General features: G+C 34.6%; 1 protein-coding gene across 3 annotated transcripts in view; it reads left to right on the forward strand.

Annotated features, from left to right (window-relative positions):
* Positions 1 to 20,007, forward strand: part of TTC7B (tetratricopeptide repeat domain 7B) — a 117,626-nt gene that overhangs the window by 23,262 nt on the left and 74,357 nt on the right. For all 3 annotated transcript variants that reach the window (XM_074542468.1, XM_074542466.1, XM_074542467.1), the window contains exons 4-7: positions 4,522 to 4,652; positions 5,631 to 5,752; positions 16,231 to 16,309; positions 17,453 to 17,625. In XM_074542468.1, the coding sequence (XP_074398569.1) occupies positions 4,522 to 4,652; positions 5,631 to 5,752; positions 16,231 to 16,309; positions 17,453 to 17,625 (505 nt within the window). The remainder of the gene's footprint in view (positions 1 to 4,521; positions 4,653 to 5,630; positions 5,753 to 16,230; positions 16,310 to 17,452; positions 17,626 to 20,007) is intronic.

The following is a 20,007-nucleotide window of genomic DNA, read 5'->3' on the forward strand; positions in this document are numbered from 1 at the left end:
GTATTTATTATAAATACATTTCCTTACACTTTCTTCTGTTTATCTTTTCCTTTATAATAATTACTTTGCAAATATCAGTAGGGAATTGAAGACAAAAACAGCCCCATGCTTTGCTTTCTAAAAAAATCACTGAAAAAATTCTCTGCAAGCAAGAAAAATCTTTGATTGAGGACTTAATTAGTCCTTTCCTTCAGTGAGATTAGCAGTGTGTGTTCTAAGTTCAGAAATAAATAAATGTGGGAGTTCCTTGATAGCAATAACAATATGCTAAACATGAAGTTTCTTTAGAAGGAGGTGAAAAGGGGATTTTTGTGTACAGCATTTGGTACACTTAGCATATAATGTATCAACACTTTGCATATCATATATAGGGAAGACAAAGTTCTTTATACTAAAATACACTTGGATTTTACATGTCTATGTAAGGAAAACAGGAAGCAAACCCAGAAATCTTCATGTATTGAGGCAGCTCTCTCTCTTGAAAAAACATGCTTAGTGACTTAAGTGTAGAACAGTAGTTCACTGTTTTTCCTCTGTCCTTTCATTTCTCTACTGGAAACAGGAGATGAACACTGGGGTGTATTATTATTTGTGGTCTTTAAAATGTTATACAGACAAGATGCTGGCTGGCATCATGGAGGATCCTCACATACACAATGCTCTAAGTGGTTCTGTTGGGGTTTTTTTGGAATGATCTCAGTAGTGGTCTGTGTGGTAAGAGCACTTGGTAAAGATCTGAACTGTGCTGTGGATTCCCTTTTGACCTTTGAGCAGCTATGGTGATATGGGAGTGTGGCTTAATTGGTTTTCCTACAGAACTGAAGTCTGGGTTTTTTTGACATACAAATGGGTGTGAGGACTTCTTAAAAATAGTTTGTTACTTGTTCTTGCTGAGGCATCCTCATTTTTGGGTAGTGGTCAGCTTCTGCAAATGTGATAGTAGGGCCAGCCTGGTCTTCTGTTTGTAAAAATGTTTACTTGGCTTAACCTTGGCCACTGATGTGAGACTATAGACACAAGAATGCCACTTATTCCAAGTGATAAAACTGTCTAGTGTTTGCTTTCTGAATATTTTACAAAATATGGGTAATTTTTTTAAAATTTAAGGAAAACCTTTGCAAGTTACCATATAATTTAAATATCAGGAATATTATTTTGTTGTCCAAATGCTGTTTGTTGCTCTTCTGCTCTTTTGACAAGCAATTTTAGAGTTGCCTTGCAAAACATGTGAACTTAATTAGTATGGACTGGTATTTGTTTCACTGCTTCTCACTTTCTTTTCCCTCAGGAGTCATCTTGCTTGATATCAGGACTACATATGTATGAGATAAGTGTCTTCCCAAATTAAAATTGACCCAGTTTGTTGGAAGCTTTTATCTGAAAATGATTTTAACTGGAAGGTCTTAAATTTAAAAGCCTTGAATATCAAAGTCAACTTGTGACCAGTTGTCATGATACTCTTGAATGCAGAATCAAACAAAATAAAAGTTAAATAAAACACAATAGCTATGGCCTTTACAGAAAATGCAGTAACATTTCATAGCAGTAACCTGTACTTTTTTTTCCAAATATTTTTAAGTAGTGTAGAAACAGTTAAAGAAATGCCTGTCCTTTGGGGAGAATAGCAGGTTCCTGCCTGGCAGGTGTGGGAAGAATCACAAAAGGGACAATTGACTTGTCTGATTCTATGTCAGGTCTTCAGCAGATAAATAAGGGTTATATGCGTTTTTTTTGAACTTCATGTGTTTCTCTTTTTTATAGGTTACCATGTGCTTGTTCTTGTTTTTGAGGGCCTAATATAATGATCCCTATTTTAATTAACTTTTCATCTCTCAGTGTTCTTATGAAGAAGTGGGCAGTGTACCATGTAATTGTTGCTGCTGTGTATATCAATTTAAAATTAAATAGTACTTTTATATACTTTAATACGTTATTCATTAAATTTCATCTGTATTTAAGAAAAAAATTAAATGAGTAGTCTGGAGTGACTTGTTTTAACAAAATCATAATTATGAAAAGCATAATTTAATAAAGATTTCTCCTCTAGTTGATATGTTTTCATTTTGAATACAGCATTAAATTGTAGTTTTTACTTGTGTCATCAAAACAAATACAGCATGCAAACCATTTTTTTAAGTGGTCATTTCAGAATAGATCTCCAGATAAACTTCCTTCTCAAAAGCATCACATGCTTAAATATATATATAATTTCCTGCGTTTAATAAACATACAAAAAAAAAAAAGTGAGTGCTAGTTATATAGAAGCATTTCTCTAAGAAGTAATGTTCTGTACTTCATCAAAGAGCACTTAAAATTTAGTATGTCCCTGCTGCTTTGCTTAGAATTTCTGGCTGAACACTGAGGTGTTTTCATATCATAATGAAAAATCCTCAGGTAAAATAAGAAAATGTCTTTGTAGTGAGCTTTTCAGATTTAAATATTATAGTTATGGCTATAAACTGTAAAAATAGAAAGAATAAATCTGACTCAGATCTACAAATAGTTGAGTAATTTGCTTGATGTAGGAGATGGTTACTTGGGGGCATTGGCTGTTCACAGTGTGGGAGAGAAGGAATGAGGAGGAGTGATTCACACACAAATTATCTGGTGCTTTCAGTCATTTGATGTGTTTCTTGCAGTGCATTTTCTGTATTCTTTAGTCACTTCAGAGTTTGAAGGTGTGTGTGTAGGATTAGCAGGAGTTTTAGGACTGGATCCAGGACTTTGTGCTAACTGGATGTATAGCACATAGAACTGTAAGGTATGTGTTATTTGTACTGGTAATAGGATGGTCTGAAGGGTAAAAGTGGCCAACAAACTGTGATACACATTTAAAACATCCTCTCATGCCTGAAATCTGGCCAGAAATCTGGATTTGTACTACTTGGCATTCTACAGACATATGGCCAATATATAACTATGTGTTTTGTTGACGTTTTTTGTTTTTCATCCGGGAATGGATTCTCAACACTTTCAACAATGAATAGATAATACAGTAATTTAAATTGTGGATTATATTAATGTGGGAGCAGTTGAAGGCACTTTAGGACTAGCATTTACTGCTGGCAAGCTGGAAGAATGACCTGAAATAAATCTCCTAACATGTGGAAAGTGCTGCTGCAGATGCAATTAATTATTCAAATAAATATAAGATGAAGTTGTTGGCTTGAAGGATATGAGCTGGTGGTCTCTGCAGATCATAAGTGGAAGATGATTTTTACTAATATGTAAGGGAAGTCACAAAAGTTCAACTGATTTTTAATACTTTTTAAAAAAGTACCCCTTATGAAAACCAGGAAGTCTTTAATCTTCTCTGCTCAGTGTGGTAGAGGCCTCCAAGTGGAGCCATGGATCCTCTTCTGGCACAGCGAGTCAAGGTGGGGCTAACCAGTTGGAGAGTGTCCAGAGGAGATAAAAATGATTAGCTATCAAAGAAGCATGAGAAGAGAAATTGGTGAGAATTGATATTTCTTCTTGAGAGCATGTCTCTCTCTCTAGAGGAATCAAAGAATATTCTGAGTTGGAAGGGACCCAGGAGGATCATGGAGTCCAACTTGTACATGAATGGCCCATAGGGGGATAAACCCAGGACCTTGGTGTTATTGGCACTGTGCTCTTACTTGCAACGTTTTGTGGAGAACAGAATAACCTTTCTATGAGGATTAATCAAATTAATTAATCTAGAGAGGGAGACTTAAGAACTGGGGAAAAATACTATTTGTGAGAATAGTTGAGCTCTGTGGTAATTTGCATATGAAGGCAAGGGCATCCCTAGTGTTAGAAGTTGTAAGAGCAGGTTGGTCCAGTGTCAGGGGTTGGTTGATTCCTCCATCAGATAAATTGATTTATATTCTCAAGGTCCTTTCCAGCACTTTAATTAGCTTGAAAATAGCTGTAATAGAAGTGACTTGTGTAGGTGTTAGTATTGATTAGTAAGAGTTGTTGGATTTTTTTTTTTGAGACAAGTGAAGATTTTTCTTTTACTTCAAAGCACCATTTAATGTATTTGTTGAGTAGGTCCTGAGCAGAAAAGACTTACATGACCTTGATGAGTGAGCTACCTCTTCTAAATTTAAATACAAAAATTACACTTCCTAACACATTTTTTATTTTAAATGTATTTGTTTTTATAGATACTTTTGTCTTGCACAGTGACTGGGTCAATATTACCTTGAGTGCCTTTCGTGTCTGTACCTTGGTTTCTATGATCATTCTGGAAAACTGAAGACATAGTAATGTAAAACTGGTATGGAAAGACACGATATGTTTTTATGGTAGATTGTCAAAATGCCTTTAAAATCAAAATTGCTTTAAACATTGCTGCTTCTGGATTTATAATTATTAAGGAGGAGTAATTTTTATTTATATATTTATTAGTGTCTGTTTTAGGGGACCATACCTTCACTTCCTTTGTTTTTTCCCCTGACCTAAAGGGGCTGAACCTGGACTATGCTTTAGCTATTAATATTATATATTACATTAGTTTTTAATGCTTTGTTTGAATTTTTTTTGCCTCCCAAGGTCTTTGTCTTGAGAAGTTGCCAATATCTTCCTCAGCAAGCAATCTCCATGTGGACCGAGAACAAGAAATTGTCACATGCTATGAGAAGGCTGGGGATATTGCTCTCCTATACCTTCAGGAGATAGAAAGGGTAAGTTGGGGTGGTCTTCTAAGTTGAACATTTAAAGATTGATATAAATGCCTTTTTGAAAGAAATTTGTGTGACCCTTTATTTCTAGGAGACATACACTGTTGCTTTTTATTTAGACTTTGAGGTACATTTGGGCAAAATGCAGTACACTTGGGGCTGTGTTCTTAGGCTTGTGAATGCTGTTAGAGTGCAGTGAGCTGGCAATAGCCCTCTGATCCTCTGTCAGACCCATTGCTTGCAAGCCTCAGGCCTGTCACTTCACAGCTGTCTTTGTAGCAGTTGGAAGACACATTTAGGGTCATGAAAAACATAAAAAAGGGGAAAGAAAACTTATGCGATGGGGAAAAAGTAATTCATACTGTTTTTAAAATACATACAGCTTTTTATTTTCTGAGGGGTTTTGCTGTTTTATTATATTCTTGTAGTGGCTGGTAGACTATGTGCACCACCAAAAGCTGATTACATTTTGACACCATTTTTAATGCTGATGTAATACAATTATTTCTAAATGTTTACAATTATTTCTAAATTGCTTTTTGGCAATCACTCTGGAGATAGCTTTTAATCTTCTTACTGCTCTCTGCAGCAGTCTTTTCTAACCTAACAGGAGTTCTAAATTTTTGAATACCATCACCTCCTGCTACTGAATAAGATTGCAAATGTGCTTTTTCATGTTCTTCTAATTTGTATACCATTCTTCACAAGAATTTCTGAAAAAGTAGTACAAAATTTTGCTTAGCAGCATTTCTACTTGGTAAATTAATTCTCTCTAAGGGTACAGGCAAGAACAAAAGGGTTTATATTTAGGTGGCAATGGAGGTAAAGCTAGAAATGGTCTATTGGCCAGCACCTACAAATGGCTAAGATTTCTCCAACATTAAATATTAGCTTCCATTGAAAAGTACACAAACCTTGATTTTAAGGTTTTTTTTTTTTCTAAATACACTTCCCCGCCCCCCATTTCTTGTGTTCTCTTAGGTAATTAATGCCAACATACAAAACAGAAGCCCTAAGCCAGGGCCCACTGCACACGAGCAAGAGCTTGGTTTTTTCCTGGAAACAGGACTTCAGAGAGCACATGTTCTATATTTCAAGAATGGGTGAGATTTGACTCTTCTTTTATTGTGTTTACTTTTTTGTTTAGGTTTTGCATTTGTGATTTAACTGGGCATAATTTTTAGCAATTGTGGACTGTGTAATTGTTAGGTCTCATTAATAAAGTAGTAACATTTTGATTAAAATAGTGAGGCTGCCCATATTGTATTTATTTACATACAGGAAAATTGTTTAGTCAAAGTATATTAAGCAGAAAGCATTTTATAGTTTTGTTTACTAAATGTAAGAACTTAAATTACCTTAAGCTTTATCTGTTTGAAATTTGCTACTGAACACTGTTAAAGAGTGATTGTCAACATATTGAAACTGTTGGTATTTATAATTTTGATTTTGTAATTTTTTTCCAAATCTCTTCAGTTATCACTTATTTTAACATTATGCTGCAGGATAAATGTGCATGAAGATCAACAGTATGTATACAAGTATAAAATCTTTATTGTACCTGCTCTGTAGATCCCTTTAGATTCTGCATGGGACTTCCTTTATAATTTATTTTAAATAAGGCTTTGCTTAAAAGCCTAAAAATAAATTTAGTTGCCACACAGAATGAGAAAAGAATACAACACTTCATTTTTAAGAACTTCAAAACTCGGCACACATGGGTTTTAAGTACATTTCTGAGATTTGTTGAAAGCACGTAGTTTAAAAACTTGTGTCTGGGGCTTCTTATTTCATTAGAAAAATGTGATTTTATTGAAATACTGGGACTCTTGATGGGACTATTGTTTTGTACCAAAATTGCTTCTTATTCTTTCAAATACATAAACCAGAGATGAAGGAAATAATCAGTGTCTGTAAAGAGTTCGAGATTTTAATGTACTGAAGGTAGGGTAAAAAAACTAGCTGAGTTTTAAGCTGTCCAGGAATTTCAACGTGGAAACAATCACTACACTTCTGAAATCTCTTTCTTAAAGTATTGAAGTGGTGCATTAACATGATCTGAGACTTGCACTTTAGTTCTGTTTTCATAATTTAATTGCAGGAGGAATGGAATGTTCTGAAAGCTAATTTTTTTTCATTTATCGGAACTAAAAATAAGATGTCTGTTTTCATGTCTGCACAAAAAAATAAATAAAATACAGTTACTGCCAAAATCCCAGTGGCAGTCATGGTTAAGAATAAGCTAAGAATTCTGCATTTTGAAGGATTTTGATAGGAGGCCAGGGATGGAAATAGTGCATTTAATCTGACATGTTTTGTGTAAAAGCAACCAGCAGTAGACATAGCAAATTGCAATTAATGAAGAAAACAAAAAGCAACTGCACAAAAAGAGTCATGCAGTGGATTGTTAAGGAATATTCAGACAGGAGTGTTTTTCCTAGATTTTATCAGCTGGTCTGGTGTGAGCTTTGAAAGATTTTATTTCATGTGTATTTTAATTCTTCACAGTGAAGTTGTTTGTGAGCTTCTTAACTCCTACACAAGCTTTTTTTTTTTTTTTGCAGTCTTTAGTACAGTGGTCACTTGCAGTTTATAAGCTAATTCCGCATTATATATAGAATTTTGAATTTCTTCTTCTAATTTTGTTGGCCAGTGGTACTGTTTTTGTGGTATGATATGAAGCAAGGTGTTAGGAAAAATAGCTCTGTGACAATCATTATTTGACATATTCCTGCTGTTACATCCTTTAGTTTCCTTCCTTAATTCAAAGTCAATCACAGTTCTTTCAATATTTCCTAATATGGTCATTGTTCCAGGCTGCTTGTCATGTGGCTGCTTTTAGGGCTTGCTTTTTTATTTTTTTCATTTTTTTTTTTTAATCTTGGGTTTACCAGAACTGAAGAGAACTTCAAATGTATACTTTTTCTAATAGGGATAAATTATAGCTTGCTTTTTAATAAATCTATTTTAAGGATGTCTTGTTTCATTTTTAAATACATCATCCCTCCTGATGTTAGGTTACAGAGAGTAGATTTGAGATCTTTACAGGAAGATTTGCAACATACTTCAAGTTTGAATGTTATCTAAAATCATCTTTATACATGTGTGTCAGTTTCAAAGCAGAAAAGAAAATAAGATAACTTTTATATATGCTGGAAGACCATAATTTCAACAGTAACATAGGGAGTATTGCTGCCTACCTATAAAGTTGGTTGATCTACTTCAAATTTCCCTTTCATTTGTTAACAGTACAAAGATTTTCTTTTAAGTCTATTAATCGAGTTTTTGTAGAGAATTCAGTCATTATCTTTCAGGTATGCATTATCTTGTATAAAAAAACTAGAAAGTGCTTGAAACTTAACTTAGCCTTTCTGCTAAGTGGTGGTATTTTGAAAATACATGGAAATGCAATTACCTAAAGAAAAAAAAGAAGAAACTGAAGTGGAAACAGTCTGAACCAGAAAAGTGTTAGTTTAGTGCTAATAAGACACAAAACTGAAATTAATGGTTTCTTCTGAAGCGTACAGAATTTTATTAAAAAACCAAACTACATACCCCTTTTTCACTTGGGAGATGAAGAACATTTCAGCTTGGAAATCTGTAACAAAGAAGTTGAGGAAGTTGTTCAAAAACTTGGAGTAGGGGTTACGTGTTTTTTAAAAAATGTTCTGAAATGTAACTTTCCATTCTTTCAGGCTGATTACATAACTTGTGTAGTAGTTGCTTTGTAATTTCATATTGAAGGATTTCAAAGCCTTGATGTTTTTCCAAGAAAAGCTGTGAGCAGAGGAACTTTGACATTGGTATTTAACATAGCTATTTTCAAGTACAGTGCCCCTGAGAAAGGACAGCTCTTTAGGTACCCAGTGTTTCTTCTATCCTAGTATTTGTGTTGTTGTGAGATTTACAAATTGATTTTGTCTGGTTTATGGTTTTTATTTTTGAGGTAGTAATGTTCACAAATATACTGGAAATGTATGTTCTTGAAGCAAAGTGGCATTTTGGTTGAAGTCTAAAATCAGGAGGCCATCATGTGAAATCGACTTACCTCGATTTCAGAGCTATTTTTTTTTGCTTCTGCTTTATTTTACACCCCCCCCTCCATGGATATTGCTCTGGATCCAGACTGCAGTTTGGTCTAGTCTCCATCATGGTTCACATTCTCAGTCAAAATCTGCCCATCCCAGGGATGATCTGTACTCCTCATGCAGCCATTACCTCTGCTGGCACTGTCACAGTGAAGTAAGACATTCCTAGTCTCCTCCAGCAAGTTGTTTCTTATAGACTGGCTTCTTCTTCTAATAGAAAATTAGCCCTGAAAAAAATGAATAAAAAAATAAACAAATTTTTCTCATTTTTCATATAATTGAGATAATTGATTTATATTGACTCTAAATGTTTGACAAGCACAACAAAAGCCCTCCTTAGAGTCTAGGACTTAACTATGTAGAATTTATCTGTTTTTTTCTTTTCACTATAGCATATAACATAAATAGCATAAGAACATTACTCTCTTTCTGGTAAGAGAGGAGCAGTGGATGGGAGGCAGTCTATAGGTGCTTCTGTTCCACATGTATATCCATACAGTGCTCACTGATAGGGGTTTTATGGGGGTGAAGTCCATGAGAGAAAGGTTTATGTAAATGCTTGACATAAATGCACATGAAGATCCTGAAAGATCAGCTCTCTGCTGTATTAGAATATAGTGCAAGATACCCATCACTCTGCATCTCTTGAAATCCTTTTGCACATCCTACATCAGTCTCAAAACAAGTTGGTGTTTAAGTAAAGAATAGAAAGTAAGATGAAAACATTGAAATCCCACAAAGTATCACATTTCTTATATATAAAATATCACTGCTGTGTGTTGGAAAGCAAACAAAATCACTTCTGTTGCAGTTTTCAACACAGCTTTGTTTTCTATATGCCTGCTTTTGTGTTTGTGTGCTTAGGAAGCTAAGGCAGGGATATGTTCAAGATAGGAACAAAAATAATTTCTCTGTGATTCTGAGCAAAAATAAGTTTTCAAAGGATACTTTGTCTGTCATATCAGATGCTTTCCTCGTCCTTGCTTCCTATACTGTTCTCACCTTTTTCATTGAAAAAACTATTTGAACATGAGAGGAAATTATTATTCCCTCAGACATTCAAGATAAAATCATCCATTATGAATGCTTTCTCTTTCAAACCTTACTGTATGTTTATTACTCAGAACTGTGTCTTAACTTCAAGAGTTGAAAACAAGATTCCATTGTGAAGTTACAGGTGGGAAACCTGGCAGTGTTACATGGAAGACTAAGGTGGATATAAACATGAGGGAATTACTTTTATTCAAAATCTTACCAAGTTTTGTAATAACTAGTTATACAAAGAACAGTGAAAGTAATGTTAGTATCTGAGTTATGTTCAAGACTGATACTCTTAATAGTTTGTAGTTGGGATTCTGACTCCAGCTCACTTTTTCCAAGAAGATACTTAGCATTTTTTAGCCCATGTGCCGCATGTCTTGCTGGCAGTGGCTATTGATTGCACTTGCAAGCATCAGATTAAAGGTTTTGCTTTTATGTTGAATTGTGATGGGTGGCAGACAAAATGGTCTTGGATCCTCAGATAGGGAGTTAATATTTCATACACTTCCCCTGCTCCCCTCAAAACGCTCATTTTACTGCCCTAGTTAATGTTCTTGTATTTCCACTGTGCAGAGAAGTTGCTATTGTCATTTTCCACAGACCCACCCTGCTCCTACCCTCCTAGTATGCATTTTCCTTGTTTGCCTTTTGCTGTTTCAGATGCTTGTTTGATTCTTCTGTGGAGTTTTGTTGTCAAAGAAATGGCAGCTTTCTGTCATTCTGGTGGGAAGAATTGATTCACTGGAAGGTTGATAATGGCTGGTGTGGCTGTCAGAATAGAGATGGGACCATGCAATTGAGAGTATGAAAATACCAAGAAGGAAGAATGGTGGGAAAAGGAAACAAACACTAAGAGATGAGAATGAGGAGGATAAGATCTTCCTCTTCAGGTTGTGAGCCATTAGATGGACTAACTACCAGTGGAACTGCAGTCTAGGCAGCAAGTGTTTTCATTTTGAATACATGAATGCCAGAATTGCTGCTTCATTGTGCTCTTTCAAATACTTAGGCTTGTGTAGCTCTAATGGCACATCGAAGATGTTTTATTTATAAGCTCAAACATGTGTTAAGAACTTTCAAGCATCAAACAAACATGATCTTTTGTAGCAAATTTGAGATATCTGGGATTTTTCTTTCTGCATGAGGTAACAATGGATAAAATAAGAAGGATGCCATGATAATTCTTTAAAGTAGACTTCTAATTTTTTTTTTTTTAAAGAGTAGTTTAGATTCTGGCAGCAAATTTGGGATTTTCTACATTTTATTCAGAAAATAATGCCCAGTGTTAATTAATGTTTTGTGAAAATTATATAATATTGTGGGTGTACTGAAAGTGTAAGTATGAAAGGGAGAGTGGGAAAACAGAACTGTCTGAAGTTGCAACTATGCTGCCTCTCATAGATAGGTACCTAAATGCTTACCAGGATGTTTTCCTAATTGTGAATTAAGTTATACTTCTCCACCCTCTTAAACCTGATGGAAAACAGACACAGACATTAATAACAATCATCCAAAGCACCATCCTTTGTGCAGAGTATGTAGTCTTGTCCATTTGGTCAGGCCTTTAATAAAGTTATGGAAGCAAGCCACAGAATTGCAGTCCTTTTAATTTTTTTTTTTTTTTAATTCCATCTCTGTAGGACTATAGAAAGTAGTAGGGTAAGTTGCATTCCTCAGTATTAGGATGTTCTTTTACAGGTTAAGAATTAATCTCTTGATTGGTCTCATTTCTTGCTTTTTGCTTAGGTAGTAACTTCTTTTGATATGAAATTGCTTCTGGCCTTAATACTATGTAAATGACTCTTAATTGGCTAAAAGTAATAGCTAGAGTGTATGGATTTTAGTAACTGCATTTTTTTGTAAACATGTCAGTTATACTGAAGTTTCTGAAATGTCACTGTTCTGATTGGCATGCATTTTAAGAGTTTCACTTGCCCTTACTCCTTACCTTTAAAATAATTCCTTTCTTTCCTTTCATATTTGAGTTTTTGGGAGAAAAAAAACCCCAAACTTTAAAACTGGCAGTGTCTTTATTAGTTTACAAACGTTGCATTTCTTTTTCAGTTTATAAATACAGACAGAGAAAGCACAAGAGAAGGTGGAAGTGAGCTCAATTCCAAAAGCAACTTCTACTTCATTGCTTTGCTCAAGCCCTGTAGATGTCATTGTTATTGGTTTCTCTCCCCTTTTAAAAGATGAATATTTAAAAAATGTGATATAGTAAGTCTCAGCAATGAAGTAATAGAGTAGTATATGTAGCTCAGCCTGTTCACCAGCATGGTTCTGGATCTGCTTTTCTCTCTTAAATGGGAAAAGCTTTGACAATTTAGCCACAAAATTGCAGAGTAGGTGAGGTTTGGTTTAGCTCAGTATGCAAAAATTTATTCCAATTAAATTTTTAATCACTGAAAGGCAGTGGTAGACTAAATATTTGAGGTTTTTGACTGAGAAGCATAAAGGAAATGCCTGACAAAGCCCTTTTCACTAATTGTGAAGATATTACCAAAACATGCTGTAAGGACAGAGTAAATTAATCTTATGAACATTTCTAAGGTTAATTTTCAAACATTCCTTTTTAGTCTGTTTTGATTACACCGTGATTTGATCTCACTAATTTTGTTATAGAGAATAGTGTTAGGGGGTTTTGTTCTAATATCATTCAAACATAGGCTGCTTTTGGTTGAGCAGTTTCTTTCATTCTTTTCTATTTTTTCATGTGTTTAAAACCACAAAAATAAGAAGTATTGGTGGAGGTGAAGTTTATCTGGACCAATGATGCCAAAGCACTGTTGTCTGATGCTAAACATGCTTTTTAAAAGCAAGAACCTTCTTGGTGATGATGGTGACAAATTTGTTTGTGCCCAAAGTTTGCTACTGCTGGCCTTCATGCTTATATACACCTTTTCTGATCCTGCCTTGAAAGCTTATCCTTGATGCCCCTTAATTTTCTTCCTGCACTTTGCTTGTATCATATCTACAGTTATTAATTTCTGTCTCTGTTCAGGAGTGAGCACCTTTGTATAGGTGCAGTTGAGATATTTGCATTATTCTAAACAGAAATACTGTCTGAAATTTTTAAGGAGCCTAAAAGCTGGTCTTGTATCAGAATAATTAAATTAGGGTCTAACATGAATATTTGGGGTTTAGAGTGCAAATATGTAGACACAAGGATGCAAACAGGCCCTAAGGGCATGTCTGTACAGAATTGCAGTAGATTTTGGTTTTCAGCCTAACTGGCAGATTGCTACTTAAAGAGTCAAAGTAGGGTGTTCTTCTTGAAGATTTAAAGCAGCAAACATTCTAATTGTCTTTAAAAATGAGGAAGATACAATTCAAAGGAGTTGGTTTGAGCATGTTCTGGAAGGAGACAGTCATAAAAACACACATGTACATTACTATCAGTGGGCTGTCTTTGTCTTGTCTGAAATCACTGAAAACATGTCAGTTCCAAGTCAATGTTAATGTACCTTAAAATTCCTTGTCCCTGAAAGGAAGGGATCTCAAAGTCGTTTACAGACACTGTGGGACATTGCTGTCTAAGTTAATGTGCCCTTTTGCTCTGGCATTCCATCAGCACAGGGAGAGCAGCTGACATGAAAGCACATCCTAGTGAAAAGCAGGTAAAAGCTGTGTGTGTCCCAGGCTAGGAAGGAAACCATGTGCCAGAGCAGCCACCACTCTTCTCAATGTTACAAACTGTTAACAAATACACGAAATGTACTTTGCTAAAAGCAGTGTGATGTGGAGATCTACCATATTATCAATGGTATATTTTGCTTCATTTCTTGTCTCTGAAAGCATTTAACTCAATTTTAGGGTGATTTAGATTGTAGTTTTGAGGAGTTTTTTATAGTAAATTTCATGTAGAAGATGCTTGACAAATCTGTTTTGTGTTTGTCTTGATGTGTGCAGTGGATCGCTGTTAAATGCTTTATGAAGCAAAAGCTAATTCTGTATTTTAACTGCTTTTTTTCTTGTACAATCTTACTGCTTTTTCCATAATACAGTAGAACTTCAGTCACAAGTTTCATTCCCTTGCAGATGCTTAAAAAGTGTAATGGGTAACTAAAAGTAACCTGTCATGAAGTGTTTGAAGGCTTGTGAAAGTTGCATGCATTTTCATAAAGTGTTTTGTTATTGTTCTTGTAACCCATCAAAAGACATAAACTTCATATGGAAAAAATGCCAATTCCTAAAATTTAATGAAGTTATTGTGATTTGAAGTTCTACTACATAGTATGTGTTTCATCTGCACTGGGAATATAAAATTTCAAGCTGACAAGTTCTTGCTCATAAGTTTTTTTCAACAGTTTTGCAAGGAGCATTTGCAGGGAGTTTTGTGGCGAATCTGCTTTGTTTGGTTGGATTTTTTTTTTTATTTTTTAAATCTTGTTATAGGGACACATTTGTGACTTTGCAATGCAGTCTTTGAGAGAGAACTCCATTAATGAGAAATACCTACTTAGACCAGAGGACTTAAAGCTGGGATTCCAGTGGACTGCTTTTGTCTCTCTAAAATATTTGGAATGTGGCATTACTGAATGATATTTTGGCTTTACAAAAGTGCTGAATGTATCCAGCTTCAAATGAGTTTGGAGGTTTTCTTGAAATCTGGCCTAATGACTTTCTGTCCTTCCTTAGTGTATGAAGTTGTAATAGTCATCAGTTATTGAGGCTGCCTGTTTGAAATGTATAAATTAATATAATTTTTCACACAGTTGTTTCCATGCAGATGTTTGCACAAGATGAATTTCATTTAGTATGTAGTAGCTGGTCACTCTGTGGTCAAGCTCTGCTGTAGCACATGGGCTTTTTACAAGCAATTTTTATGTCTTGTGTGACTGATGATTATTTCTCTAGCCAACTGGTGGCATTCTTTAGCATAACTTTGAACCATTCATATGGGTTTTGTTACTTGGTCATGCTATTTCTTTTAAAATTAGCTTTTATATAAAAGTATTTTAGAAGATGAATTTGTGCTGATGAAAGATGATGCCCATGCTAGTGAAAAATGTGTGGAAACTAAAGTTTCTGAAATAACCTGATGATCCTTTGTTATGTAAAACAGAACAGGGCTGTCATGTAATCTGAAGAGTAAGATAAATGAGTAGGTCTCTAGGTAAAGTGATAGGAGTCCTACAGTTCTATAGCAAGATCTTTTGCATCAAACACTAGTTTCAGATATTCTGCAACTGAGTTGAAAGAAAGTACCTGTATAAAAATACTGGCTTTTTTTGAATTTGTATAGACCTGCAGTTCAAAAGTCAGTATTTTAAACATATTTTTAAATACAGACAGCAACAAGGAAGGCAGTTTTAACATCTGATTTATAGTGCAGTGCAATAGTGCTTTTACTTATAGAAAGCTTACAGAATATGTAATAATTCTTGTCTCTTTTGGCTGTGTTAAGTGAATGCTATGCAGCTTGCACATAACATCACACTTTAAGACAATATGTGATGTAACAGCTATGATTTACCACAAAATACACTTTTGATCAAATAATTTTCTTTTGTAACTAAACCTGAAGTAGTGAAATGGTTGTCCTATCTGTTGTGTTCACGTTGCAGAATTCTGTTGTTCAGGACAACCTAAAGCTAACCCAATCCTTCACCAGTTCAAAGACAAATTGTATTAATATAAAGTAGAATATTTTCAACTGCTTTTATGTACAATAAAACCTCCAAACAACTGATAAAGAGGTGAGAAAAAGGTAAAGCTATAAGACCATTCAATATAATATATTGTTTGAGAAGAAAGTTCAGACCTGCTAAAATATCAGTGGTGCCTCTGAGGGTCTTGAATCTCTGCCAAAGCTGTTTAGGCAGCAGATGTGGAAGAAGTGTAGATGGAGAAACTTGGATTGCAGAAGCCACATGGAAAGCACGTCAGAGTCAAGAACTGAACACTGATCCCCCAGTCCTCTTCTGGCCACACAGTGGGCCTTAAACTGTTTGTGCTCTTATCTTTTTGAAAAGGAGTTCAAAATTTTATGTTTTGTCTTGCTTTCAGGGTTACAAGATTTACTAATTTTTAATCTCCCTGTTTTAAGGTATTAAGGGGCAGCTAAAATGGATTTTTTTTAAGGTTTATACTTGAAACCTAATGGAATTGAAAACTTGAACTACTGTAGCAATGAAAAAAACTTTGGTTTTCCTTTTTTCTTTTTGAGATGGTTGCTTCTTACTTTTTTCCTTGCTTTCCTTTGATCTATGTACTGATCATGAAAATGTTTCTTTTTTCAATAAACTGTCAGGGAATGTTGTTACAGTAATCAGTGGTGAGGTTCCCAGATGAATATCTCTATATATCCATCTCACAGAAAGGCAATGAGGCTACTAAGAAAGGAAAAAAAAAAATGTAGCATGGATTTTAACTATTTTATTGAGTAATATTTTAAGGTGTTACTTCATCCAAGTTGGAATACTGTCAAATTCTATGTTTATATACAGGAACTTGACAAGAGGAGTTGGTAGATTTAGAGAGTTACTAAGAGCTGTCGAAACAAGAACTACACAAAACCTGCGAATGGTGAGTTATATTAAACTCCTTTCCTACTCTACCATCTGAGTTTCAGTAGGCAGAGAAAGCACAAATACAGTGGATGAGTTAGAAACAAATAGCTGGATATGTAGCATATTGATAAGGACCTGTTAGCCAACACTTTATAAGGTTACATTTCCTGGCTTAAGAATGATTAATGAATGATTAAAGTAAAGAATGTTTTGTATCCAGTCTCCTCCCTATTCCTTTTTCTTGTTTGTGGTTATAATTAGAACCTGACGGGTCTCTGATTGACCATACTTTCAGCCTTAGTTATAATTGCCTTATTTATTGTAGTTTCAATGTAGTTTTATGTTCTGTAAGGTAGTAGGGGTGAGAACAGAAAGCATCATTTTTGTGCGGTTTCTATAAAGTTGAAGGCTATCAAGTTATAAAGCCTCTTAAAGGAAAACCATGAAAGCAAAATCATGAATATTTGTCACTTATATTGTCAGAACCTTGAATCTTTTATATAATAAAAGTAGAGGCTCATTTTTTACTGCCATGTAATTATTTTCAAAATATCCTAGATTAGTTTCCTAATACTGGGCCTTTAAAACTTCCAAACTAGTAGTAAGGAAGGTAAGTGATTTCTTAATTAATTCAATAACTGATTCCTAGTAAATATATTAAAATTATTTAATACTAGACTTTCAATGGAGAAGGATAGTATTGCAAATTTTAATAGGATGAAGAACTTCTTATGATAAAGGAGTTAAGGTGGAAGGTGCACATCTTAGGGTGCTGGTGCTCTCTGTGTCTTGGACTGCTCCACTGTGTTCTCTCCTATGCAAACAACTGCTCCAGGTCTGAAGATGTAGTAGAAGTTATTGAGCATCTTAGGTTATTGATTTTCTTAGGAGTAGCAGCTGAGTTGTTCATACTTCAGAAGTATCTGGATTAACTAACAAAAAGGAAAAATTGTTTGTTATTGCTGTTATTTTTCTTCGTGTTTAGAGAATTGAACGGGGTACTTTTACCTTTTAAACAGCATCATTGCTGTTTTTTTTCGATGTTATAGAGTACAAAAATACATTCCATATAAGTAGTCGTCATTAGAAAAAATCTGAGCATTTTTAAGAGTTTGTATTCAGCATTTCTAGGGAAAATATTTATCATTTGCTTTTACAGACAATAGCAAGACAACTTGCAGAAATTTTGTTACGAGGTATGTGTGAACAGAGTTACTGGAATCCCCTGGAAGATCCTCCTCACCAATCACCCCTTGATGATCCACTGCGAAAAGGTTCCAATATGAAGAATTATGCACTCAGTAGGAGACCACGGGTATACACTGGAGAGAAGTATGGCTGAGTTTAAACCTCTTTTGTTTCTATACTTGCAGTTGTTACCCAGTGCACTGGATAATTTAGTTTGCATTTTTGAAAATGTAGAAGGAATTTAGCAGTGTGTGGATAGATAAATAGATTCTCTGAGGAGAACCAGGGAAGAAATATGCTTCTCCCAGGGGAAGTTTGCATTGCATACATTAGACCTTTTGTTCTCAGTTGCAGAAATATTTTTTTTATCCTGGTGTATATGATAGACTTAATATCTCTTATTATATTTGGGATACAAAAGAAAACATGAAGTGGGTAGCAAATCAGATACTGCACATTTTAAAAGTTATGTGCTGCTTCTAGACATCTATTATATGCTTTATCATAGAAAGGAAATATTCAATATTATGGAGATTCAAGTTGGTCCAGGAAGCATTATGAAAAAATAACATGTCTAGAAATTTATCTAGCAGTTTCAAAGCTAGTTTATTTTCCAAGGCTAATCTTTTAGTTATCATCTTAGATTAGTTTTGGCATTTCTTTTATGATTCCACCTTTTAATTCAGTTTTAATCTTTCGTTAAATCAGGTAAGTGATACTTTTGGGTTCATTTTTGTCTGTTATATCTCATAGTGAATTCTAGAGTAGCTATGGTATATTTCTTCCTTCTTGAAAATGTAACTTTTTTTCCCAAACTAATCACCAATAGGGTTACTATTAAATATGGATAGCCATTTCCTTGAATTTGAAATTTTTCTTCAAAGTTAGTATCTTGACTATGGAAGTAGCCCTACTTACTTAATGGAGGGATGTTTTGTTTTAGTGTTCACTTTATATTGTAACATAAATGCCTGCAATATGACACCATTTGAGTTGTTTAGCTGTATTTTTTTTCAGAGTTCCATTAAGGAATCTTTTACACAGCAGCAAGCCCACATAATTATGATGTCTTTACTATTATTAAATAGAATGGCCTTTATCTTCAAAGACTTCTAGCAGTTCTCCTTCCTGCATCCAGAATAGTTACAGCAGGTTTCTCAGGCTCAGTCTTTCAAACTTACGTTCTCCATTCTCAACTCATCCTTCACAGCAACATGCTTCCTGCAAAAGTGGGGTTTTGTTCAGTTTAGTTCTCTTGTTCTTGGCACGTGCAGGTGAGGAGTTCCACAATTTCAACAGCGCATGAAATTAATTTTATATGACCTTTCATCAGGTCAGACTGGTTAATACCATACCACATAAAGTATGTCCAGCCAAGCATCTCATCTCCAGCAGTGACTGAAAGCAAGTATCAAAGACAATGACATTTAGGAAATTTTTTCCTAGGTATTCTTTTGACCACCAACTCTGAATCTGCAATGCACTTTTTTCTAAGTATGTTACCTGACATTAAATAACTGCGTTGTGTTCTTATGAGGATTATAGGTGTAATTTGGCTAATAGCATTTATGGTTTTTTAGATCTCTGTGTTATTGCTTCTTCAGTTTACTTGAACCAGTTCTTCAAATGAACATAACTTCCATGGTTTGCCTTTGGTTGATAGCTGTTTCATGTTTTCAGTTGCTTCTTTTGCCCTGTTACACTGAAATTATTTTACTCATGTGCCTGCATCTATCAGGACAAACAGAAGATTAGTTCAGTCAACTTAACTGAGCTTTTTTGCTAAGGTCAAAGAAATGTCTCACTAATTTCTGCACGGGGAGGATTTTGTTTGAGATAAACATCAACATATCTACAAAAATACGTTTGAAATTGCTAGACAAAATAGTGTTTGCTTTTGTTTTGATAAGTGGCTTTTTAGTAGTACTTTTTGGGGCAGCATTTCTTCTTTCTCTGAGAGAATAATTTCTCCAGCAACTCTTTCCAGTCATTATTCTACTTTCTGGGTGCCATTGTCAGTTGGTCAGGTTCAATCTTCTTCCAGGTTGTTAAATTCTGCATAGAGGAGTGAATTGTTAAATAAGGAGCACTCTGATGCTTCCTCATCACTCCTCATTCCTCATCGTGGGTGGTTCTTATTCATGACTAACTATGTTTTGAAATTTCTTTTGTTATGTAATAACAAATGATATGCTAAATTCTAAGATTTGGAATACTCTTAAAAATCTGGTGAGCAGTTGCATTGATTAAAAAATAAAAATACAACAACAGAACAGCTGCCCTGGGGTCTTAGCTGTTGTGTATTACCACAATACATTCACAATGTTGCTTTCAAACTGCCTGGAATTAAGATGTCTTTTAGTTTCTCTTTTCTTTCAGGCATTGAATTACTGCTTATATTTCTAGTGCTTTAAAAAAACCTGAAAAGATGTTTCAATGTCAGACAAGTTTTGTTTCCTGTCTATATTGTATTGTAGTTTAAGCATCCTTGGGACTATAGGAATTGATTACTAACAGCAACAAATA

The sequence above is a fragment of the Zonotrichia albicollis genome, chromosome 6 (assembly GCF_047830755.1).
Source record: "Zonotrichia albicollis isolate bZonAlb1 chromosome 6, bZonAlb1.hap1, whole genome shotgun sequence".
NCBI lineage: Eukaryota > Metazoa > Chordata > Aves > Passeriformes > Passerellidae > Zonotrichia > Zonotrichia albicollis.